At 35.9% G+C, this 27,259-nt stretch overlaps 1 protein-coding gene across 4 annotated transcripts; it reads right to left on the bottom strand.

The window, feature by feature from the left end:
• Positions 1-108: 108 nt before the first annotated feature.
• Positions 109-27,259, bottom strand: FEZ2 (fasciculation and elongation protein zeta 2). Of its 4 annotated transcripts, XM_085576926.1 has the most exons (10): positions 26,987-27,259; positions 25,380-25,488; positions 21,631-21,747; positions 20,089-20,233; positions 17,186-17,451; positions 14,350-14,430; positions 10,638-10,713; positions 9,058-9,112; positions 8,392-8,457; positions 109-2,248 (listed from the first exon to the last, which is right to left on the bottom strand). In XM_085576926.1, exons 1-9 carry the CDS (start codon positions 27,223-27,225, stop codon positions 8,433-8,435), a joined length of 1,113 nt encoding a protein of 370 aa, XP_085433052.1. In that variant the 5' UTR covers positions 27,226-27,259; the 3' UTR covers positions 109-2,248; positions 8,392-8,432. The 4 variants fall into 4 exon arrangements, with proteins under 4 accessions (XP_085433052.1, XP_021383756.2, XP_085433053.1 ...); XM_021528081.4 differs by lacking the exon at positions 9,058-9,112; XM_085576927.1 differs by lacking the exon at positions 14,350-14,430.

Here is a 27,259-nt window from a genome sequence, read left to right as displayed (position 1 = left end):
AAAAGAAGAGTGAAATCCATCTCCCTGAAAGAATGCAAGATTCAATAATGGATTTGGAAAAAAGGATGCATAGTAGAAAATATCAAGTCCATAGAACTCAGCAGAAAAGCAGATTAGCAAGGTTCTTTTTATTCAAACATTTTGAGATCTGTTTATGTACATATATAGGTATACATATAATACTTGCCACAGTTGGCAGCTGTTGTTTAATGCATACAAGGTAAACAGGTACTTGTCATAATGAAACCTTGTTTAGTCTGATGAGAGGCATGAAATTCGCAAGCAGATGTTTAGCTCACTGAAGTTGTTTCTGGTCTTTATTTCCAGTTTCATTACTTTTAGTAGTTTGTAACTTTAAGTCATCCAAGATTTGTTACAAGTAACATACACTTTGACAGAAGTTTTTTTGTTGTTTTCCTTTCTTTTATTTTCTTTTTTACTCTTCTCTTTATTGTTGCTGTTTTATTTTGTTCCATCTTGTCACTACAAGCCTCATCAGGAGATTGAAGCACCTATGAATAATCTCGTACAGAGACATGGTGGGTTTCACATGTGCACCTTCTTAAAAATAAAGCAGGGTCATCCCCTTTGCCCATTTCCAGGCATCAACGGTCCACATCAAGAATTTCTACACAAAAAACATGCCATAATGAATTTATAACAGACCAGCTACAGAAATAAATGGCTGCCTTATTTTTAGAGAAATCACAAATGAATTAAAATAAAGCAGCAAAAAAACTTCTTCACATATGCCACACTTATGGAGAGGATCTATTTATTCCTGAGCAGGATGGCAAGTATCCATTGGTGATCAAGTGGGGGAGAGGGAGGAAAAAAATAATTTTCAGCTGAAAAAGGCACAAAAGACAAAAATATTGAGGTCTTGAGAAAAACAAAACAAAACAAAACAAAAAACATTATGAGAACTATCTTCAAACCATGTTGTTTTACTGATCAAAATAGTATCTGGTGATGATGATAAAGTTGAAAATGAAAGATGATGTAAGGATAAAATTTCTCTTTAACTAACAAAACCCTTGAAGACTTCAGATGGAAAAAACTGAAGAAAACATGTTTATTTCTTTAGAAGCTTATATGCCAACGCTTTCAGATAGTCAGTATATATATCTGGATGAAGAATCAATAGGAATTTAACCTAGAAAAAAGTGGGTTTTTTTGGTTTTTGTTTTTTTTAATTAGTACTCCCTGCATTTCAATCTCACCTTTTGACTGGCAAAATTACTTCTGACAAGTATTTAAAGTTGAGAATATGGGGTATGTCTCTTTTACAGGATTTATAAAATACACTCTCATCTGTTTGAATGCAAGTACATCATCACAGAGGAGACAGTACATACAATTTACAAGAGATATTTGTAGTAAAATTCAGCGATACATAACAACAAACATCTCAATATAATACTAACTTGGAAGTCAGGTGCAAGTTTTTCAAACTGTACATGTATTTTTAAAAAGATACCTTTTAAAACGTTTATATATTGAAGCATTTTCATTAAGATCAAAAACCTTTTAAAACCAGTAAAATTATAGCAGCAATATGGGAGAATATCTAAGCCACATGAACATTATTAATTAAAATAAAACCAAACATGAAATATTACATTAGTCAGATGTTTGTGTTAATACCAAGAACAAGTAACACACAATTATTTATGCCAAACCAAGAAATCTGGATTTGTTAATCTATGAACAAATCTGTTGTATACAAAGAAGTGCTGATTGCTGGCTTTCACAATCACTTTTCTGGAGTGTCCTGGAGAACTCACTTGAATCTTAAATTCCAAGTCTGACTCAGATAATTTTTTCATCTTTGTGCAGGAATTAAGGATACTTTTAAATATGGATTCCTTAACATGAAGCTTATTTTATTTACACTATTCAAAGTTTACCTTTCCTTCCAACAACAAAATGTGCAGGAAGATTTATTACATGCTATACAATGAAAAAATAGACTTTAAAAAGTCAGAACAATGCAAGTAATACTGTACAATGTTTGTTCCCTGCTCCAGTTCATTGCACTATTAAGTTAAACTGGATGAGTTGTCATGCCCAGATGACTTACTGTAGGATCAGAAAATCCACACACACGGAAGAGGTAAATGAATACTGCTTTAGGTATAGTGCCAAATGAAAAAAATAGTATGAGTTATATCCAAGGAAAACTTCTCATCACAGAAAGGAGCATGGCTGGTTCTGAAAGGCAGCCCTCTTCATGTAGGACACAGAACTGCAAAAAAACCACAAATACACATTGATAAATATCAGTGAAGTTTATATGCATAAAAAGTAATTTATATACTAAAATATTTAAATGTTGGATTCTAACCTATTAGTAGCACAGTAAAATCTAGTAATCAACTGAAATGCCAATTAAGTTTTCAGCCTCTCTCAAAAGGTAATGAAGAGACAAAACCCACTATCTTTAACTAGTATTATCCAGAAATGAGTTAACTAAAGGTCATGTCTTAAACAGTGTTTTTTAAAATGTTAGATCAGAAAACAGAACATTAAGTAACAGGTGATGCATGCAGTTATATTTTAAAAATATGCACTGACAATTTGAGGTTCTAACTCTACTTTCTAATTCTGGTGCGTGTACTAGAATCACACAGTGGCAAGATAAGACATGTCCTTCACGTGTTTCTCATTCCTGCTTCAACATAAGGCACAAACCTCAGAGCAATCCAGCTTTCAAACCAATGCTAGCACAACACAAAAGCAAATAAAGAAGTCAGGTGTAACAATTAAACAAAAATTTCAAAGGTAAGAAAATAAATGTTCTCATTATCTCAAATACTTGCATAATTTAAAACCAGAACAAGGTGCAAATTCTTGCTTCATTAAAACAAAATAAACTAAAAGTTTTACTTGAAAGATCAGGTATGAAATAGCAAGGAGAAAGATGGGCAATTTTTCTGCTTTCATGATATCTACATTCAGAAAAAAGAAGAAAACACCAGACACTTCATGCATTTTACTAACTAGAAATGCACAGCATATTATGTTTAGCACTCTATTTTTGTCACAATTACTGTTTGAGGACAATTGGAAAAGAAAACAAAGCTTAGCAGTAAATACATCTTATAAAGTTTACTGTAATAACACATCTGACTTCAAAGGAAATAATTTCAGCTGTAAGTACATACTTATGTCTTTTATATAATAGTTACATAAATATTATCCTTGTACGCAAAGCTAAATCTTCACATTTTGTAAAACCTGGAAGTAGTAATCATGAAATAACATGTCTAGATGTGATACCAGACAACCTACCCTAATACTAAATTCTGTGTATACATTGGTTAACATTTCATATAGATCAATGACTTGTTTTGGAAGTAGCTAAATTAAGGAACTCTTGCTTCCAGCAGATTTTGTCAGATATTCTTCACTACCCATACAGCAATGAAACAAGGTAATTCCCCTTTCCACAATGCTGTCCTCAGCTTCTACATTAAACCTGCTGTGAAGTCCATCAGGCCCTCTCCATGCTCTCATGCCCCCAAAGAAACAGGAGCACCTGTATGGGCATTCAAGTAGGTGAATATATCAGATCCAAGGAGAAGCTGGCTTTTCAAGGCAACAGCCATCAGCTCAATGCAAACAGCAGTTCCAGTCCTTCTCCTGCCTAGATGTTGTTCCTTACAGTATTTCTGTTACTCCTGAAACACCTGCTCTTGTCTTGTAGGGTTGAAATTGGCAATTATTACTTGTGAGATTAAAAAGACAAGCAACTGCACAGAGGCATTTTCTTCAGAAAGCAACCTAAACTTACATACTGCAAAGATTACAGATGCAACTACACTATATATAATATACATAATACTAGTAATATAAATATTCATTTTCATATCTGTAGAATGCTACTTGCATTATTGTACTTGGCAAATAATCATTATGCAGAAAGTCATTACATTATACACACAAGAAGAAAGACTGAAAGCTTTAAAAAGAAAGTAAAAATTCAATAAGTACTGTCCATACTAACACAATTTCATCAAAGGATATAGTACTTACTACTGTTGCCAACACCTAAACCCAATGCAGCTGCAAGGTATGACACAAATATCTCCATCTTTTTACAGTTTAACTTGTGCACAAAAAACTCAGCTTATTTAGGTCTTTCAATGGACATAAGCACAGAGTTTTCAAATCACCTTGTATTAGTTCAACCATCAAAAAAGGTCAATAGAAAGATGAGAACAAACAGCATTTAAATACTGTGACCTTACTAAGCTGCCAGCTTCAGTCCACAAGTGTGCTTTCTAAGACAAAGAATTTCAGTTTTGGTTTGGTATTTCTTTCTCTGTCAGTAAATTCATTCCCCTACCCTTTTTCAAATCCCAGTTTCTCCTTCATGACTCCTGGTGATAAAATATAATAACAATATTGATATATTAAAACATATTCAGAAAAAATTAAGCACAATTTCAAATGCTGATCAATTTTATATTACCACCTATTTTAATTCTAAATCTATAAAATATAATATGAACCATATTCTAGTGGGAAAAGAACTAGAGTTCACTTGCAAAGCAAATCACTAGTTCCCTTGCATTATGTTAGGGTCAGGATAGAAATGTCCACTGGAAAGTAAAATCAAACAGAACACTACAAAAGGAAAAATATCCCCTTGAAAAGAATTTAGGCTGTAATAAGAGCACCATGAACAAGAGAAGATAAGCTGCTACACTGTACCAGACTTTTCACAGGGTATGTACTCAGTCTGGCTTTGGGATACTTACCTTTGAGGAGATATTCCTTACAGAAAAGATCCAGGGGAGAGCTAAATGACCCCTGGAAAGAGGGACTTAACCATGATAAGGAAAATTATATTCTTAACATTTTGGGGGACACAAGGGGGCAGTAGAAATTGGGGAAAGAAGATGGTTTAAAGAAAGAAAGCATCAGAAATAATTTCAAAACTAATAGTCTTACTGAGAAGTGCATATTAGAGGTGGTTTTATCCCCTAACATGAAATGGCCTGAGTTGCTCTTTTTAATTTCTTTATTACACTGTATTTGCATACATCATGTTTTGAGAATTTACACTTCCAGCACTTCAGAAAGATTAGCTGATTATGAAAAAAAAAAATCCAAGAATGATCCATGGTTACAAAGAAAGTCAATAGCAGATCTGGCTGCAGAACTGTCCTTCAAGTTTCAGCTGTTGTCCAAACAACTTTACCCAGTCATTATTAAATTAAGATAGTGAGTATTAACACACACAGAGGGGGTCTGTGTCTTCCTGTATGATCCAAATTTCAGAATTACTGGGCATTTAGTTCAAGTTACTCAAGATTATACAGAATCTGTGAATTCTACAAAACACACAGGAATTCAGAGAAAATATAAACTTATTTCACTATCCTCAGAGCGCCAGTCACATGGTAAGATTTCATGTTACATCAACAATCATGCTCAATCTTATGACTTCATTCACCTTTCTATGTTCACAGCACTCTTCTGTTTGTTCCTTTACATTGTAGTAACAGTACTTCGTCAATAATCTTTTCCCTGACATTTTTTCTTCCTGATAGTTTTGCCTCTCAACCATTTAAGTAACTGTTCAACAGTGACAACTAGTATCTGAGCAAGTCTGTTAATAATTCTGTGGACAGCTGTAACACCCATATAGGACTGCATATCCTAATTTTTTACACAGCACAGAAGGGCAAGACAGTGCTGCTTTAAAAAAGTAATCAAGAGCATGTCTCCAAGACTTATTTTTTCTGCTCTGTAAAACAGAATATAAAGGTTGAAAAAAGGTTTCACCTCTGTGCCAAACTCTATTTCCCATAAAGCTACACATATCCTAATATCACAGGTAATTTACTGTCTGCTTTTTTTGTTGCAAGATTGGAAAAAAATGATCCTCAAAGGAACACATACTTAACAGATTTTAACAGAACAAATTATATCACCTTTGGTGATATAATTCACACATTTCAAAATTTCATTTCTTGATTAAAGCTTAATAAAAAGCAATAAAATCCACTCAGTGTAAAATGAATACAATGACCACTATACCATGGGTCCAGAACTTCTTTCAGGAAACAAATTTAAATCCTAAATTTTCAAGATTTTTACCTTGCCAAGACATTTTTAATCTTTACAGTGAAGAGAGCAGAATCCACAATAAGTAGGTCACTCCTTTTATTTTGGAGTTAAGAAACAGGTTAGAATTTCAGGTATTAAAGCTCAGCTGAAAGTTGATCTAAGTGGTTATAAAGAATTCAACCAATCGCCTCTTAACAAGCTTTAAAAATAATGTCCAGACAATAGACTGGCAGTTGGGAGTATTTTGTGCCACGAAAGTCTTGTGGGTGTTTCAGGCCAGAAGTTTTAGTGGCAGAAAAAGAGCAGTAGGTTACAACTTCTGAAACAACTGGAAGATTTGCCACAGAATAAATCTACAGTACAAGTAACACTGTTAGCTGACTTATAAATATTTAACATAATGTCAAAATAGCATATGAAGCTTACTTAAGGCTATACTGAAAGGAAGAGTAAAATTCTATGCTCACTAGTTCTGAGCTCATAACTATGTGCCACAGCACAAAGCCCACACAGGATGAAGAAAAGCTTGGTTCTGTTCATGAAGAAAGTGGTAGTTGGGGGGAGAAATTGACTTTTCCTTTTGCTTTGAGTGATGCGAGTGGTTACTCTTCATGTTCCCACAATTTGTGTTTCACAGTTTAAAGATAACAATGTTTGCATATAACGGGCATCCTGTTTGATCCGAGACACTCAATGCATGACATTTTTGCAATTGTTGCATCTCATTAATAGAATATCCTTGGTGATTTTTAAGTAATGAGCACACAAGAGGCAGGAAGGAACTTCAGTTCAAGCTTCCTAGATCATCTTCTCATATGTTAAGGTTATCTACCTTTATAAGCCTTCTTTACTTTTAAAAAGATTTCTACATTTCCCTAAGCTGCCAGTTTCTCCTCAATATCCCAGTAATCTGAAAGTTCTTCCCAGTAGCTACGTCTAAAAATAAGAGCAGACACTGTGAAAAGCACTGTTAAATCCAGTCACTTATTTCCAGATGGATTATGAAGAGCCAACAGTTTTAATTACTGACAACAGTTCATCCTCTTGGGTCAAAGATTCTGCTTCACAGAACTACTGCTTAGTGCCATCACCACTAAAAAAAAAACCCTTGACCATGATCCTACACGGCTCACATGCAAACACCTGTCTAATTTAGGAAGAATTTTTATAAAGAGTAAGTAAACAATGGAAAAATAAAATGAATAAATTGAAAGGATCTCTGCATTCTTACATGCTTACACAAAACTTAGAAATGAATCTCTTTCAACAGGAAGTCTCTCAGAGCTTCCAGAACATTCAATGTCTTTTCTTCAGATTTTCTGAAATGATAGCACACTATATGTCATCCATAACTCAAACCTGAAAGTACTTTCAAGTATCTGTGAGAGTGACTGTAAATTTGTGTAAGAAATACAGAAACCTTTAAAAATCATATGGAGTAAGTCAAGTCAAAAGACAGTATATTCAGAAAAAAGATGAGACTTGGAACACATGATACCAAAAGAAGAGAAAAACTTTCACAGCATATGAAAAGCAGACTATTATAAACATTTTGGTGGCAAACAAAATGTCACCCATCATCTTTCTGTACAGGTATTTGTTCAGATCTTGGGAGTTTGATGCATTTGCTAAACTTTAAACACTTAAGAAAATTGTATCATACGCCAAGAATTAAGTAAGAGTATAAGCATTAGCAAGATCTAGCCAAAAATGAAGTCAGATGAAAAACATTTTAAAATAATTTAACAACCTGGAAACTACCTGGAACAACTCCTTTAAAGCTAAGACAGACAGTATTTTTTAAAGTCTGACATTCTTTAAACACAGTCAATATGTAAGACTGGAAAATAAATGACTCATACAAAAACTTATAAAGCAATATTTGAAGAAGGTATAACAAGTAAAATAAATACTTTCCATTATTGATCAGAAAGTAACACTTGAAATGAAGCTGTAAGCACTTTGCATAGCAAATGTTTTACTACCATAGGAAGTTTGAGTTCCAATTACTGAAAAAACTGTGCAATGGAAGATTTTAACCATACCCATTACACTTCATAAGCCAGACTCCTTTTGCTGATGTCATTCAGCAGTTTGCTATATTTTACTAACAGAAACAAAATAAACATATTCTGTGTATGAACTGTACCTCAGAATGGTTGGACAAAACAGAACATAAATGACAGCTGTGTTTGATTGAAAGGCAACATAATTAATGAATGCTGTAGGATCACTATTTTCAGATACGCATGATAAGTCAATTAAGTTAACTTAGAATCAAATAAAATCCCTGCTAAGAAGCAGACTCACCCTTTAAAATATAGTCTGTTAACAAGCTTGGCACTTTCTCGCTATCCTCTTTCATGGCATGCAGAACTAAAGAATGAAAAGAAAAAATCAGATATTTAGTCATAAATTAAACACAACACATAAAAAATACTTTGGAGCAGTTCCAACTACTCATAGAGATACTACTATGAGGTGTAAGAAATCTCTTAACTGAAAGATGAGAAGATACAATGAGACATCACATCCTCTCCACCTTCCACATGTGTAATTCTCACTGAGCTCCACAGTCTGGGGATGCAAGAACCCCATTTCATGTAGTTAATATTACAGTAAAACGCCATCAGTCATAACCAGAACAAGCACCTCTTCCTTAGAAAATATTCTCACCAAAAGAAAGTCGTGACATCCAAAAACCAAAGTATGCTAACAACTATTAATGAGCTGGAAATCTCAGGACTGAGATTAGGACAGTACTTAATATCTTTGATCATTACCTCAAATAATGGAAAAATGCTGTGAATGATCCTATGGAAATATTAATGGTGTTTTTTTTCCCTCGCTGTAATGGTGAATGTTATCTGCTGTAGGTTTGAAAAATCTTAACTACGTGACTTAATTCAGCATTAACTTACAATAATGCAAAAATACCATTTTGTGACAAATATGAGTAGATCTTGTCCATCTTACCTATTTCTGAAGAAGGAATGGACAAGCATGACTGGACATATATAAACTTCTGTCACTACATAAAGAAAAACAATGACTATTCTTTATAAAGTGCCCAGGACATGACTGAAAGAAGGAAAAATACAAAATTCTACTGAAAAGCAGTATTTAATAAACTTCAAATTCCTCATATGAGACTCTAAACTCAAATTATAACAAGTGTTTTATTTCCATTTTTACATTGAAGTAAGACGTTAGTGTTCATAACTACGGAGTAATACAGAGCTTTGAAAGAAAAAGCAACTGAACAAGCCTGAACACCTGCTTTACTGCCTGCCTTAAAACAGCAGAGACAGTGAGTCACAAACCTGCAACTGACTCACAGGAGCAAGTTCCAACCAACCCACAGAAATCAATATTGTTGATACTCTTTACAATGCATTTGTGCAAGACATTTTTTAATAAACCATCAAACAACACAAAATGTTTTTAAGATACTTTAACATATGCTTAATAGCATCAAGTGAAATTTAAATATGGCAAGAGGATAAAATTTCATTGCAAGAATAAACATAATATGAAAAATCCTTTGTCACAAAGGAAGTAAAAATTAATATCTAAGGCTGCCTACAGTAGACAAATAAAGAGAACTCTTATTATTATTTAAACATTTAATTTACCTGGAATTTATAGAATATTAATTTTCTCTTTCCAGAAAACAACCAATGAGCCTTTTACCACCCCTCAGCCACCCATGGAATCACAGAACTGCTGCTAAAAATCACTTTAAATACATAGTGAGATTCTCCACTGAGATCTGATCAAATGCATTGACGTACTCTACCACCTATTTTTAAACTGTTCCTATAAACATCCAATGAACGACATGCTATTGACCCCTAGAGATGCCTTGTTGTATTAAGCCACCTAAATAAGCAAATTTTTATAAAATACAACCTTGATTTCTTGCAAATTAGAATAAAAAAAACCAAAAAAAACCTATAAAATCAAACAATTAGAGGACTTGGAATTTATAGTCATTATGAGGAGATGGCCAAAAAAAGGTGTGAAGAACAGGGAATTCAAAGCTCAAAACTCTGTTTAGCTTGGAATTCCTAATTATCAAAATTTATTAACAACAAAACCCCACCACCAACACCACAGAGAGAAGCAGGCTATTTTAAAGGCAATCAAGTGCAATCATTATGGATGGAACTAGTCCTACATATCTTGACATCCACTCCATTTTGCTGAAGTCATTACAACAACCTCAGTAAAGCACAGCAAATGTAAACAAACAGGGATGTATCAGGCACTGTAAGACCAAATTTCATGATATGTGGCCAACATCAAAACATGGGAACATTTACATCCTGATACATGCAGGTTTCTGGCCTTCAGGGTTTCAAACAAAGGTAGGAAACAAACCTAACATGAAGGCTCAGGAAACAAGCTGTCCAAAATCTATGGCTAAAATCATGCATCTTTACATACATGCCCTAGGGTAAGAGGGAAGAGAGAAGTGGATGGATTCACTGGCTTTGAGCAGCCACAACCGGAAATACAATGAGGAAATGAGCAGGGGAATTTCATATTCTCACTTTTGGTTAATGTTTGAAGATCTTCAACAGATGGTGGTCCATTTTTCTTCTCATAAGGAATGACGGTTGTTAAGTACTGTCAAATGAAAAACAGAGTTACTTGACAAGTCCTTTCATACAACTTCATTGTATGCATTTTATTTTGTAAAAATTGTAGAAATTGAAATAGTTTGCCACAAACAGTCATATTTCAGAATAGATAAAATTCTACCTTTCCATCTCAGAGCTTTTATCACAGAAAACAAGATTGTTTGGGTTTTTTTCCAAACTATGTAGCCTCTAGATGTCATGCAGCTAACTGTCCTCTCTGCAAAGAAGATGATGCTGTCCCAGAGTTAGGTAAAAATGGAAACAGATGGCTTTCACCTTCTTCTGCTGTAGACTTCCAACTAAAAAGAACAAGGCAAGCCTAAGGAAACATGATACCTCAGAATATGGAATTTGATTTAAATTATCAGTTTTCATAGTTGAGTGTGCTAACAGATCGTTTCAAACCAACTCCTTTTAAATTCTATTTACTGAAATCTTTAATTCTTGTCTGCTTAAAAAAAAAAAAAATCACAACAATATTTCTTAAATCTTTCAAGATTTTCATACCTGCAGTGCAACTAATTAATTTTCAAATTCTTGACATAACCCTGTTGGGTCTTATATTACATGCACTTTAGGCAACATCTTTGCAGCCTATATGAATGCATATTCTTCTTAAAGAGGTCAGAATCTCAAAACTACTAAAATAGCTGGAATTTTCCCCAATGGAAAAGCTTCCTGGAAGTTCCCTCAAGTAAATTTTTAAGAACTACAGAGGAACTTTATTCTGGTTTTACAGCTACAAGGCAATAGGCAAAGTAACCCTCAATGTCTCATTCCACTTGACATCTATGTAGTTGTCCAGGTAACAAGCAGAGAACACTTTACAAGCAAGGTACAAGGTCTCCTCCTCTCCTGGTACCAGTCCTTCAGTGAAAGTCAGGTGTAAGTCAGAACTACATGGCATTCTACCCTTTACCTGGACAATAAAACACTAGGATATTTCACTGTACCAATATCAACTAACCCTGTTTCACTTCTCCTGTAAACTTCACCTTCCATTTTTCCTTTCTGACAGTAGCAATTAAAAACAAAAAAAGGAATTTCTTTGTTTCCATAAATACTTTCCTTCGACTCATCAACTTTGCAGCTGTAACAATCAGTCTCTATAACAACACTGTAAACCTCATTTTCTGAAATGCTATATGAAGATAACATATTATGAAAAGAATGAAGGAGTGACTGAAGTGTAGCTTACTGACAAGACCAAGTGTCACATCTGCTGTGACCTCCAAATTTTTGAAGCAGATTTGATGACATGATAAAGCAGCAATTCCCACTGCAATTTTTTATCACCTACAAAAAGTGTTTTATATGCCTGAAAATCAAAATGAAGATGACTGTCATGAATTTTCTTCTAGAAATATGAGCACAGAAAGAGCTGCCAACATTTCAATGCTTTTTTTTTTTTTGTTTTTTACTACATGCTCAGATAGGAACAGGAAGCTTCCACTGGAAGTTTGTCTTTACATAGTGAAAATCTCTTAAGCAATTTTTACTTATGTCTCAAACACAATGGGACTAAGATTTTAAAAAGGGAAGTAACTACTATGAGATGGTAGTAGAAGGTGGTAAATACCATTAAAATTAAAAAAATGAAAAAAGTTCTGAAATAACTCTACAAACTTCTCAAACTTTTTAAAGTTGTAACTTTATGTATAGGAACTTCTGGCTCCCAAGGTACACAAAAAATTGTATGTCCTTGCATTTTTTTCATCACAATTCCAGATTTCTAACTAACTCTTCCCTACTAGCAGAAAACACCTGAATGTGAGTTTATAATGACACCCTGAAAAAATCTCTCCAGTTTATATTACGAGAGCAGCATTAAGAAATTGAAAATTTGATACTTACTAAATTTTGCAACTTGTTGCAATAAGGTTACACCAGTATCTCAAAAGCAGGGCCAGGATTTGGTAAGGAGACAAAAAAATCCTAATCAAACAAAAACCTCCCAAACAGAAAATAAATGCCATAGAAAAATGGATTTCCAGGCATAAATCATATCAGAGCTGGTATATTTTCTACTTTTCTACCCTACATTTAATTTTAAATTCATATCACTTCCATGATTTTCTTTACGATACAGGAAGGGTAATAAAAACCCATAAGGGGTTTTCTATATCCATAAGGATATAGAAGAAGATCAATCAGGAGAAAAGTATGATCAACATGAAGAAAAACATCAGTAAATTAACTCAAAAAATGACTGGAAGAGTTAGTTAATCACTGTTATTTTTGACGTATGATTATGCTACTTACATCCACATAGGAGGCAGTGAAAGTTTTTTAACCAAAAGTATGATGGGGTGGCATAGCTAGATAAGCTCATTTAATGAAAATATATGGTATTTAAAACACCTAAAGATACAGATATAAACAGCTGTAATTTATGGTAAAGACAGCCAAGAAAAAAAACAGAAAAAAAACCAGGTACAGCTTTACTAGCAATGTGGTAGAATGATAAAAACTCTTGTTAGGTAAGCTTTGTCTATGTGCTCAAGATCCCCAAAGCTGAGGACAAAAAAATAACTGCCTCAATGTATCAAAAAAATCTCATACATATACTTTGCCTGAGAAAGCAGGCAAGTCTCTAATTTTTAGCCTCATGATTGCAGAATGACTTGAAGAGTTGTTTTGCCTCCTAAACTCCTCTGCAGGATACAACACTCATCTTCCAGACAAAATACTACTCAGCCTTGACTTCTAAAGTACCAGTCAATTTATTGCCTCAATGGACTTCTCACCAGGGAAAAAAAAAACTCTAATGGACTCCTCTGATAAAACTGCATAAACTAAAATAGTGAGTACATATTAAATGATGTGAAATGCCAATATTTTATAGTGTGCCAAAAGACTAAACAACAGCATAAGCATTAGCAGTTCACTAAAATTCAGAATGCAGTTAATAAAATACATACTACAGATCTGAAACAGCAGGCAAGTTATTACTTTGAAACAAGGCATAAGAATCTTGCTTCCAAGATACACACAACATCTATATGATGCCCACTGAAGCTGTCTCTGCTCTACATTTTAATATTAAATAACCAATGAAAAGACACAAACTTGCCTATAGCTCCTGTATTTTATATTGGTAATCTGTATTGCACATATCTGGCTACTTTTAAAAATCATGCAGTTTTCAAAGGCAAGGGAGTAGTGTTTACATATTCCAGGTGCTACTCTGTTTTTAGATGTATTAGCTCTGAACATTTGAAGAAAAAAGAGAACAAAACCTTTTTTCATTATGCACGTTGCTAATGCTGAAGGCTGAAACACTACATCTAACCTGATACACAGTTTTTGACTGCTTATTAGATTTTTACAGACATGCAGTGTATCTAAAGCATGCATTATGCAAAGCACACTTTTAGTCTGGGGTAAGAAATACAGGTTATTAGCTCAGTGCATTATCAAGTCTTGAATCTCTCGAGCTGCTGAGGAGAGAAACTGTAGGCTCATCAGAAACCTGAGGTAAGGAAGCAGAGATTCCAGCATTTTATCCTGTTTTTTCCTGTCTCAGCATTTATTTTCAGCTACTGCCAATTTTTCAAGATCTCAGCTCCTACCAAAAGTGCAGGCAAAGAATGAGAAAAAAAGGGAGAAGATAGCCCAGCACCTGTTTCTCTCCACTCGAGTTTCCAAACGTGTGGCGGAAGCCATTCTGTATGACATTTGAGATCCCTTCCATGCTGAAGCGCTAAAAGTAGTGAAAACATAGCAGAAAGAAAAAAAAAGGGACAGAGAAAAGTTCAGAAGACTATTAATCTGCATTTATCAAGACTATGAAAGACAAATGGCAAAGACAAGCTCCAAGGTGCATTTCAGCACATTTCTATTTCTTCACTCACCTACTTAATTTTAGGAATTAAAATGCAAACTGTATAATGGCAGTTAGGCAGTATTTCTACACCAAAATATATTCAAACAAAATCTTCACACTGCAGACCCGATAATCAAGACTTGCTTTTTATGGCTGTTTCATTTAGAAATGTAAAAAAATAGCATTTTTCACAGTTCAGCTCACAGTAAAATCCCCTCTAAAGTTTGTGTTCAAACAACATATGTTTAGGGACACTACTGACACCAATTTTTCAGATTTTAAGGATGTACTATTCAGTAGTAATTTTCAGCTACAGCTCTTTAAAACTTTTTATGCTTTCATGCTTCCTTTTCCACAACTGAAGCAACCATTAGTATTCCTTATTTTCTGCAATATCATAAAATATACACAATTAGATAATAATACACCCATATTGATTTCAAGTCCCCATTGCAAGGAATCAAGTAATCCAATTAAAGAAAAAGCAGTGTACAATCCAACTACACATTTTTCCTTGAACTTTGAATCCTTTTTGCTTGCTGGAGAAGTAAAAAAAAAATCAAAATCAAAACACCTTTGACGTTCAGCATGTGATATAAAATCAGCAAGTGACATGAACATTAGAAGAAGAAACAGCCAAGCTGCTGACACAGGGCAGTATGATGAGCACACCTCAGCACATTTATCTGAAAGTATTTATTTATGTAAGAGGAATAAAATGTGCTGGAATACAGTGTTCTTTTACATTCTAAAGTACACAAGGTCAGTAAAGACGTAAATTTTGCCAAAGCCATCTTAAATCTTTTAAGGTATCTTACTTGAAGGAACTGGTATCTTCAAGCCCTGATTATTTTTAACTGCTCCCCAGTTTCCCCTTGTAAAAGAGGTAAAAGTTTAGAAATCTAAGAAACTGATTTACCCAAAGATGGTAGCAAGGAAAAGAAAATTAAAATACCTGAGGTTTTCTTTCTATTCAGTTATCGTATCTACAGGAAAATTAATTTTCTTAAGAGTATGACAATTGAAGTCTACGTCCAATCTTTGCATTTAAATGAGACTTCAGTACAGTTAACAAAACAACCAATTAATACATTATTTATTAACATGAACTTAGTCTTCACAAAGCTACTAGAACATACTATCTGTAAGCACATTCTCAGCACTTCCAAAAAAGAAAAAAAGGAAGAAAAGAACTGTTGAAGAAAGGAACCTTGAGCCCTGCACCTCTTTCTGGGAGAGCGCTCTCAAATCTGTCCTTGATGACAGTGAAATCTATTTTCAAAGGAATCACACACATGCAGGTACAGTCTCACCTGTGAGCTAATCTGTTCAATCCCTCTTAGAAACCAACCTGACACATCTGTGTCTTGAAGCAACCAAATATGAAAATGTCGTGTCCTGGGACCATGTAAGTTAAACTTGAAAGCATCATTCAAGTTTCTAATCTTTAAACTAACTAGAACAGTTTGTGAATCACTTGACTCAAGTTCCAAAACAAAGTAATTATTTCTCTTTCTAGGTAGAATATCCCTTTTTGCTTTTCCATGACTGGGAAGAAAAAAAACAAAACCTATTCACTGTCCTCTTGTAAAGGGACAACAATTTTGTATGGTTTTTCAGACTAATACTTTCTCAAGTTCCACTAAAACTTAGCTACACACACAAACATCTCTCATTTGACAGATGAGATCAGAACCCTATCTGGGGTATGTCACAGGTATATCTTATGCTTATAAGTTTAGAAATAAATTCTGAAGTATTAATATTTCATTATAATGTTTATTGCTTATATTTGAAAAGCAAACCCCAAAACCTTCTCATATTGAACTGAAGCATTATTTCTGAGACTTAGCCAACATCTACAAAATCACATTTTCTGCATCCCATAAGAATCATTAAGAAATTCAAACATTAATATTAAAATTACTTAAGTAATTTTTAATTATACTAGACAGATGAGAAAGAAAATATTGCATTGACAAGCTAATAACCTAATTTATTTTGTTCTTTGACTCCTCTTATCCAACTCCACTTGAAAGACGTTTTTCCTTTTGTTACTATGTTTAGTAAAGATAGATAGATAAAACAATTTATCTCCTCCCTGCAACCATGCACTACACACTTCCTGTCTCTTGTTGAATGTAGTATCTCTGCCACAGGTTAGGAGATCCAGGGTAAGACATTCACTTTTTTCCTATCTAGAAACCAGCATGATCCATAAATACTTGCGATTACAGCAACAATAGTACTGAATTTCCTGCAAGACTAACACATACTAAAATTCACACAGTAAAACCAAACACATTAATTAATTTGCCTACTGACAATAGAACACAATTTGCCTACTGACAATAGAGCAGTACATTCCAAAGACAGTATTTTTTACAACAAAGGCATGCTAGTTCCAGGCTGATTTGCAAACAGTTAAAAAATATTTTCTGCATATGAGAAGAGTAAAATATATGATCCTGTGGAAAAAAAATTCTCAACAGGAAAAACTTAAGCCTTGTTTGTGAATGAAGGCATAGAAGCAGCAGTACCAAGTATCTTAATATAATCTAGGACTATTTCCCATAGCAGAAAAAAACAAAAACATTTTAAAATGTACAAAGAGTTATAAAAATTTTCTTACTGTTCCAGGCATATGACCTCTTTCTTTGCCATTTTGAGGACTACCATTTTTCAGCTTCTTTTTCTTCTTTGCTGTTTCTTTGTGCTCTCGCTGTTTGTTTTGTACTTCAATAAGGACAGAAATGAAGCTGTTTTTCACTTCCTTTTCAAACTCCAGCTCATCTCGTAGAGCCAGCTGTTGTACCAGTTCCTCAGAATAATCCTTAATAGCAGTTTCAATTTCCTCTAGCATTTCATTTAATTCAGCAACAGACAATCTTTTGACTCCTACAAATAGTTCATATAAAAAGTATTATGTCAAGATTTTAAGCAAGAGAAAACTTGTGTGAGTTACAAGAAAAATGTACTCTGAAATTTCTCAAAACAAAAAATTCAGTTCTAAAACCACATAGAACAAAACAATATTCCTAAAGGAATAAACACATTCCAGAGGTGACAAGATTAGCAACAAGAAGATGGTTAAATTTTCTTCTTACTTCTGAGAAATCTGGGATAATCTGCAAATATGAAAAATGTCTTGGTAGTTTATGCTGGAAGCTGAAATAAGTGCTAAATTTCTGACACATAATCTACTATTTTGCTCTGCACTCACTGTTCAAAGGAAAAGGCCTTCATATTTTCTGAACTACTGGGTGATGTGTCACAGATAGTACAATTATGACCAAGAAAATGTTTTGAGGCTTGCTTGGGTTAAAAAAAACTGCTTTCTGTTCCAGTTTAGATCTGACACACCTAGGAAGCTGGCAAGTCCCAGCAGCTGCTGTGTCAAAGAACATAATCTTATTTGGCACTTGAGAAACAGCTAGTCCTGATTACACTGACAGGTACAATCTGTTTAAGGACACTGCATAGATGCTTGCAATTATTTAGTTTTATTGAATTAGTCTAGGATCATTTTTACAAGAATACTTGTAAGGGAAAGCACCTACAGACAAGTGTTGAAAAAGACAAATAAGGCCACAAACTACTAAAAAGCATAGCTCTTAGAAGCATCAAACGTAGTAAGTGAATTTTTTCTCTTAAATTACAGCAGGGAAAATTGATTGGAGAAAGCTCATTGTCACTTACTTAACTGAAGAAAAGGCAATGAAACAATTCTAAGACAATTCTATGTTACGAAGCCACAGCTTTTCAAGGTAGCTTAGGCCTTAAACTCTGTTCAAACACTGTAACAGTAATAGAGAGAGGGCACCTGTGAGTCCCAACACTTAAGAACCAGCTTCACAGCTTAAAAACCAGTTGATCTAAAAACATAGATGTAGGTTATACAACTGCAATCCTGACTGATGATAGACCAGTTGTCATTATCAAAGTCTTGAAAGGGCTGCCTAGGAAATCCTCAGCTAATGCACATGAGTGGAGACAGAGGAATTCAAATGCAGAAGACTACATAGACTGAAACTTAGTAGGCTGAGGAATTCACTTGTGTAACCAGAGCTTTATTTTTGGACTGCCTTAATGTATGTCATTTCCTATCCAAGAAAAAAAGTAAATAAAAGTGATTTCCTGCTCTGAATCCTAAATGAATTAAAATGTCTGATCTATCCTATAAAAACCAGAGTTCCTAGGAAAAACCTGTAAAAATTTCAGAGAGATGCAGACCAATTCTGAAGCACCTTCACACACTAAAAACAGGTAGCAAGAGTTTTTAAAAAAATAGTGAACTGAAAGTCAGATTCTGAGAAAATGGTGAAGCAAAGTTAAATTATCTGCCAAAGTAACTCAAGGCATTATTTAGTCGAGACTGGCCTTTAAACTGTAAAGATGTAACAGACAAGTTGGACTCCTGAGGCAAAGCAAAACTGACATAATATGAAATACTGAGCAAGCTTGATTAGCTCCAAACCTTAGGACATATGGAACTGTCAGAAAAGCAGGAAGCCCTGCTGAACACAATACATTTTGCTTTCACATTCCTGAAATTTATGTGTTGAGACAGTTAAGAGACCATTTTCATGGTTGGAATCTCTTCCATAAATCTGAAATGTAGCAGAAACTCTAAGTCATGCCACAAGAGGTTGGCCATTTTTCTGAATCTTCTACAGAGTTTGTATTGTTGACCCAGACTACAGGTAGGAAAGCACCAAACTTTTTAAGAAAGGCCAAAGTAGAAAGATCGTCTATCAAATATTCTTTGTGTCACTGCTACTTTTTAGAATTCATGTTGACAAATGTAAAGATTAAACTAAATTTTCCATCACAAAACTGATTAGTCAGAGGTTTTTTACATGCAATTCAACCTACTACAATTTAATTATTAATCTAATTTCTCCTTTGCTTTTGTATAAGGAAGCACAGATGATTTCATGTGAGTAGAAGATACAAAGGATATTTTTCACTTTTAAGTTCTCTGAAGAGGAATGGAAAGGGAGGACTAAAAGATATGCATGGTCCTTATGGGGCAAAAAAGAAATGATTGCCTTATTTTTGTGTTACTGTCTATCAAGATATGTTGCAATGACTGAAACTGTACCAAAGGTACGGTAAGCTTTATTTACTGAATAGCTTTCAAGAGCTTTCAAGAGCTTTAGCTGATCTAAAATAGTTTACTGGCATCAATAAAGTGTCTCACTTTACAGAAAATAATGAAGTTTAATTAAAAATAACCAACATATCACTTTACCCATGAAGGGATCTCATTCCAACATATCAACCTTCAGAATACTTCCTTTAAATTTAAATTCTATAAAGTCTTAGTTTTGTTCTTAGTCATAAGAAAGCTGACAAAGGTAAGTCCTCTATGCACTGAATCTAGGCTATTATTTCAGAACATTTTGAAAATATTTTTTGAATGCAGATCTTTCATAAGAAGGACTTGCTAATAATCAAACACATGGCAAACTTACCCTTTAAAACTATTTTCATTAAGCATAAGAGCAAAAATGCTAAATAAATACCACCTACTCTCTTCATAGCTGTTGTTTGTACTGGATCTCTTGAGGGTCTGAATTTCCTGGGAAAGTATAGAGAGCCGATCTGATTGGGTGGGTGTTTCATCATCTTCTGGATCAGGAGATTCCTGCATCATTTCCTCTATTTCTTCAATCACCTTTGAAAAATGAAAACCCTTATGAAAACCCTCCTACATGAAGAGCTTACAATTTGAAGCAAAACTGGATGAAATGATCACCAAACTAGATGGAAGAGGAACAATAAAATTGTACTGACATTTCCTCCCCATCCATGCTCTCTGAGAATAATCACACCTTGTAACAGTAGCTTGGTGATGGCATAACAAGAAGTGTGTTGAAACTATGGGGTTATTTCTATATGAAGGTACCCATGATTCTGCTTAAGAGAACTAAATTAATGAGTAAGCTGGAGTATCGTTCCTGACTATTCAGTTGAAGGAAGATATAACAACAAAAATAAATTATCTCCCTCACTCCTTATTTCACCACATTTTTCTGTGTAAAACAAACACCCCCCTCCTTCCTCCAACCAAAAACCAATTAAATGAAAACTAATAAAAACAACAAAGAAAAAGCCAGAAAAACATCTCTGAAAAACCAAAAAGCCCCTCTAAACACCCTGGAAATTTCCTGTGCTTGTGAGAAGTTTTTTGAACTTATCCACCATAACCTGAAGCTGATTTGCATCCCTGAGCCAGACAAAAAGTATGACAACAGAAATTCTGTGCATAGATAACTTACTTTACATCACATAAATGATTACATTTCTACAGGCTAAATTAACTAGACATTTGAATAAATAACACAGCAACTTTTAGAGGTTTAAAGGCTGTAGTCAGTGCTGAGATCCAACCCACAGTAAAACAGAGCTCAGGCAGTTCAAGCAGTCCTTCTCCTGTACTATTAATAACCATGTTCATCAGAGTTCACAGCTTAACCCTTGCTTAACCATTTAATCAACGATAAAATAGATTATTTGTTTGCTTACTAAAGCAGGATCTTAATAGACTTTTACTCTCATTAACCTTACTCAGAAGTGCAATTTTCAAAATAACTGAAGTAAATCCATGGATTTGTAGACTTTAGATACCAAGTAATTTGAAGGCTCAAATAGAAAGACAGATCTGCCCTCATGTTAGGCAAAAACCTCAAAGAATTCCTGCTAACAGCAAAGCCCTGTGTAACTATGAACTGCCACACAGTTATGCTGAAAAACTACAAACTCTACCATACCACTAAGATTCTGAAAATATTTTTGCTTTTTACACATATATTTAATTTAGTAGCATTCCTGACTAATTCATGGTAAGAAATATACAAAGATTTCAAAGACCCTGGACTATCAACCTCACCTGAAGTACTGAAACACTTTTCAAATCTGAATAATGTAATGCTACCTCCCACATTATTACAAAACTAAACAAAGAACAATCAAAAACTTAGCCACACTGAAGAGCAAGAACAACAGCAAAAAATAATAACAGACTAAAACAACATCCTACATCAACAACACTGTCTTTGCTGAACACTTTACCTGCTCTGCTGTGAAGAGTGGCTCTTCATTGATGCAGGAAACAATGATAGAATGCATATCCAGCTGTTCTCTCAGCTCTTCATCATCTGACAGGTCAAGGTTCAAGTTGTCATTTACCTAAAAAGCATGAAAAGGTGTATTTATATAAATATATATACACACCCATAATGTGAGGGTATAAAATGCATATAAAGTTCAAAAAGCAAATGGGGAACTATCATTGAATTTTAAGAACGAAATTGAATCTTGGCCCATAAAAATGGACTCAACAGTTCTGTCAAACAGCCTGGCAAATAAAATCTAAACTGCAACTGGACAAAGTTAAAATAGCTGTCAATCTTTCATGTCATTAAATAATGTCCATAAAGACCATATACACACTGACATGCAGATATCTACATGGGAGGCTGTCAAGTAAATACTTAAATCTTAACTGAAGATTAACAAATATCTGTGTGGGGTGACAAACTTGCCTGTAATGTCTAACGTTACACAAACTTCTTAGTTTAAGTACTTTTATGGTTCCACTTCATCACATAATAAAAGACATGGAAAAAAGATGAGAAGAGTTGATATTGAATGGTGATATCAGAACACTGGTATCACCCCAGATTATTTTAAAAAAACGTGTCATTGAATATCTCAGGGTCTTTTCAGAAAGGAAGAGAAGTAACACTGTTCCCATATATATACCACCAAATGATATCCATCCTTTCAAACCAAAGATATACATACAGTAAGGAACATAAGTCCCCTCCTTAATAAGTCAGGCATATTTTACTCTCAAACAGTGATATATCCTAGCTTATTTACAGAATTGTTTCTTTACTTTGTCTATTACTAGATTCCAGCCTAGAAAAGCCTCTCAAAGCTGCAAAGCCCAACATCAGCCAATTGAGCTCAGCTGCTTTAACTGATCTTTGGGCTAATTTAAAAGCATCGTGACTGGCTGTATGAAGTCCTTGGTCTCACAGTATCAGTTTTCAGTTTTTCTTGTAATTCCTCCAATTTTCTCAGTTTCTTCAGATACCTTAATAGTTGTCAGATTCACTTTGAACCTGCAACCGGTATCCCCAGATAGCTCACCTGTAGGGATAAACATACAATTTGCACTTCTTCAGCCCTCAGAATGAAGTCAAATGTCCACTTTTTTCCATAATCTGAACTCCAGTAACTGTGCAATGACAAGGCTCCACTATGACTCTGTCTTCACCTACTACACAAATACACTCCAATATGACATTTTTAAAATGTTAAATATTTTTCCATGCACATAGGATATGACAACGATGGGATAGTAAGGAAGCATAACAGTTTACCTAGGAGATCTGCTTTCCCCCCTGACATATCCAGAAATATTTTGAGAGACCTTTGAAAACCTTTTGATAATATAGACTAACAAACCACAAAAAATGGCATCAGCTGTAACCCAGACTAAAACGAACACTTGGCTTTCCACCCAGCCACACTCCATGCCTCCCTCTGTCCTCTTGCTACCAGGGAATGACCGATTTAAAAGTAATATAGGGAAAACAAAACAAACAAGGAATTGCACAATCCCATTCCTCATACCACTGTGCACAACACTTCCAGCCAGCTACTTCTTTCACTGTCAGATATGTACAAATATGTGCATATAACTGTCATGTGAAGGAACCAAGATCAGGTGTATCAGCCTTATTGACCTTATATCTTTCCCTACTAAAACAGGAGGAGAAATGCCTTCTGCACAATTCTGGTAGCATATTATTAGTTTCAAATGCATCAGGAAAGTGTTGCTTAGCTGTTTTCATTGTAAGGAAAATAAAACAATATACTAGCTGGTCCATATCTGCTGTCATATATCCAGCAATACTACTGAACACAAAGCAGCAGAAGAAAAGTATGTCAAGCACTCCTCACAGACTTTACACATCAGAAGGCATTCCATGTGGAGTGAAAGCTGAAAAAACTTCAGATACATTTATCCATGAGCTGGTTTTCTCTCTACTGGCACCACACTTAAGATTCCTTCTGATCCAGCAACACTTTACATGTTTTAATGTACTTTCTTCATAACTTCCTGCAAGTAACTTATAAAAATGGTACAAAACATTTTCTTATGTACTATACTTCGTTGCTTTTAAAGAAATCCATTAGTCTTCCAGTCCATTTTTCCTGACACAAGGTCACAGCATGGTGGAGTTGTATTTTTAGTTAAAATATAAGCATTTAATTACTCCAAAACCATTTATAAATCTGAACAAGGACTCAATAAAAATTAGAAGAAACACAAGTCAAATTCAAGGGACTCAAATAATGAAAAAACATGAGACTCAAATAAAATAAATGAGTTCTAAATTTGCACCTTCCTCTACTGAAACCCAAAGTATCCTTTTCAGCAGAACAATCTTTGCTTCTGTCACAGTAAAAAATATCTGTTGATTATCTAATGGATGGCAGAAGCCAAAGCATTACCCAATTCTTAGGTTACACACTCAGATATTTTTACAACATAACTGGACTTCACTATGTTTAAAAGATAAGCCATTGGTTTCTTCAGAAAACCGGTGATGTGGTGGTGTGTTTTTCCTTTAATTTGATATTTGTTCAATATCTGTTCATGCCCCCCCATCCCTAATCTCCTCCTCTCCCCAGTTGTCAATCTTCCCTAGCTCTTCCCTAACCCCCTCCTCTGCAAGTTGTCAATCCTCCCTTTCCTTGCCCCTTTTCCTGGAACCTTCCCCGTCATTCCTCCTAGCTCCCACCCCTGCTTCCAGAGTATTCTCTGTCTATTTAGTGAGACTCAACACCCTATTGGTTACTTTGTGTTATTCCACTCCCCTGCTTCCCCTGATAGGTTTGTGATATGTTAGTCCTGCCCTAAACTCCTGCCCTGCTATTCCCTTATTGGTTGCTGTTCCTATACCCCTCCTCCTGAGTTCTTGTATAAAACCTTTGTTCCTCCTCCCGAGGGGGTCTTGGGGCTCACTGAATAAAACCATCCTGTTCGCTCTCAAGTCCCGTGTCGCCTTCGTCTGTCCCCGCACCACCAACTGGGACTGCAGAGCTTCACAGGGGGAGCGGCCGCCCGTTCTCTTCCCTCGCCGCCCAGCACGGCATCGCTCGGGGTGCCGCAGCAAGAGGAGCTGACCGCGATACAACATGGTGAGATGGGAATTCCTCCCAGCTTTTCTTCCTGAAGTGTTTTAATCCACTTTTAAGATCATCAGAGGACAATTCTTTCTATAAACCTTGCTGAAGCTCTTAATTCTCTGTTTCCACTCCAGAGAACTATTCTAACTCTTAAATAAGGAAAAGAAAACAAGCTCTTACACTTCTGTGTCTCCTGGGCCAGCCTTCTTGTTAAAGAAGCCATCTTACTGTGGAATTAGATGAACTTTGGAAAGTCCTCACTGGACTTTGAGTACTCCTGCCTCTTTTCCTCCCTTACCCAGACCAGTGTTCAACACGAATCATACAGCAGAAAGATTTTATGTGAAACACTTTCTCATTTTACATTTTTTTCTATCATGCTCTGGCTCTAATGAAGAGTCATCTAAAACTAACCGTGAATTATTCCAACCCAGGGAGATGTAAATATACATAAATGGTTCTTTGATTTTTAGAAAGCTCTCATGTAGAATAGCAAGTACTAACGTATTTTCAGCCACTTAAAAACAACTTTCTCTTACACAAATGCAAAGAGTTTTACTTCCTTGTTGAGTACCAAAGACCCAAAAAGGGTACTTCTGCTGATCAGAACTTACCCCTTTTTCTGAAAGATTCAGTGTTGACAAGTGCAAAGCTCTAGTATGGGAAGACTTCCAGTCAACTGGCATCACATTACCATAATTATCAGTCAAGGCATTCCAAATCCTGGAGAAAAGAATAAAGGAACAAAAATGCAGACCTCACACAAAACAGCAACTGAATCAGCAATAACCATATTTGTAATGATCATGTATCTCTATCAGTAACTGTATTTTCCTCCCTAAATATTCATCTGCAAGTTACTGACAATATTTTTAGTGTTTTAAAGATACAAGAAAATGTTTTTTGATAAATGTAAGTTACTTCCCTTTTTAAGCAACAATGTATGCACAGCAGTGATACAAAATAATAAATGAAGACAAGCTTCTATACTACTTATGTAACTAACTCAAAATCTTTTTTGGGGGTGGATGAGCCTTTCCGTCAATGAAATTTGAGCTGAGCTATAAATTACATTCCTAATGTTGTTTAGCAGAGGCTGAGTAGCAAATTCTGAGCCAAATATTTTCTTTTTTTCCTTTCCACTTATCACAGGATAATGAACATGCACAGATCAGACTAAAATTTTGGAAGAATTTGTTTTTTTTTTTTTTTTTTTTCAGAAGCACTCCTGCAGAGCTCAGCCCACCACTCTTGTCCTTGGTCAGTCTTTACTGTTTCTAGAGTGTGTCTCCTCTCTAGCTGTCCTGGAGGCTGGCCCATGCAGACATGAGGCTTGCACACGCAGTCCCACACTGGTGAAGCAGATCAATCTTTAACCACAGCAGCCCCATGAGCAGGCTGCTTCCTCAAATCCCCAGCCAAGCCCTGCCTCTAGGCATATGCTGTAGGTGGATGTTTGGAATGGTTGCCTAGCTAAGGCTCACAGGAGGTCAGAGGAAAGGCCGAGGCAGACACAGAAGGGCAGACAGAGCCTTATCACTGCCCAGCGTGATTCATGGTTCCCTGAACTTACCTCACTGTTTACACCATAGATCTAGTATTTTCCTAACAGGCTTTTAAAAATTCTTCTCTTAGAACAAGACACACAGTTGAGTTACCTTAAAGTAAGTCAGCATTATTTTTAATGAAGATAAACTGACTAAATTTACTATAAAATAAGAAATATAAGTGTTAGTCAAAAGCTGTACAGCAGCATGGCCCAGAAAGGCTCTATTCTTCAGGGGGGTATACACCGAACAATTATTATTGCAGTTGCAGCTGCAATTTTGTTCTTCGCCTGCTTGCTGCACTTTCCATGTTTAAATTCAAGCACTGAGACAGCGGGCACTTTTCAAGAAGCTAAACAAACACTAACCACGGTCACTGCACTTCAGAACAAGTACTTCCCGCTTGCTCGGCGGGCTCAGAAGCCCGAGGATGCTCACACGCTCCCCGGGCAGACATGGGATAAAGCCGGAGGGCTCCATGTCAAGCCCCTTGCCGAGGCCCGGCGGCTCCCGGCTGCAGCTGCGGGGGCGGGGAAAGGCTCCGCTCCCGCAGCCCGCCAGCGCCGCGGGGCTCGGCAGGGCCCGGGGGCAGCGCTGTCGCAGGGCCGGGCTGGCGGCCCGCGCTGTCCTCAGGCCGTGCCGGGCTCCCCTCCGCGCCCCCGGCCCGCACTCACTCGTCGTCCTGCAGCGCGCTCTGCTCCGTCAGCGGCCGCAGCGCGACGCGGCTCTCGCCGCCGCCAACCCGGGCCTGCGGGGGTTCGAAGCACAGGGACAACTTCGCCCCGACATCCCCGACGCCCCAGCCGCCCTTGTCGCAAGCAGGCTCGAGGCCGCTCCCCGCAGAGGGCTGGAATCCCGAGAAGTCCTGCCAATCGCCCGGGTCTCGCTGCGAGGACGCCGCTGCCGCCGCCATAGCTGCGGACGCGGCGGTGCGCGCTCCCGGCGGT

Source organism: Lonchura striata, chromosome 3 (genome assembly GCF_050655825.1).
Source record: "Lonchura striata isolate lonStrDom1 chromosome 3, ASM5065582v1, whole genome shotgun sequence".
In the NCBI taxonomy this organism is placed as follows: domain Eukaryota; kingdom Metazoa; phylum Chordata; class Aves; order Passeriformes; family Estrildidae; genus Lonchura; species Lonchura striata.
This window is presented reverse-complemented; position numbering and strand designations above follow the sequence as displayed.

Bases quoted from the DNA above. Each gene is read 5' to 3' on its own strand.
- FEZ2 (XM_021528081.4), bottom strand. From the start codon at position 27,225: ATGGCGGCGGCAGCGGCGTCCTCGCAGCGAGACCCGGGCGATTGGCAG. The intron at 25,489-26,986 runs GTGAGTGCGGGC...TCTTTTCTCCAG, and splicing joins AGCGCGCTGCAGGACGACGA to GATTTGGAATGCCTTGACTG. The intron at 14,431-17,185 runs GTAAGAAAATTT...CACTACTTTTAG, and splicing joins GAGGTCATATGCCTGGAACA to CGCTTCAGCATGGAAGGGAT.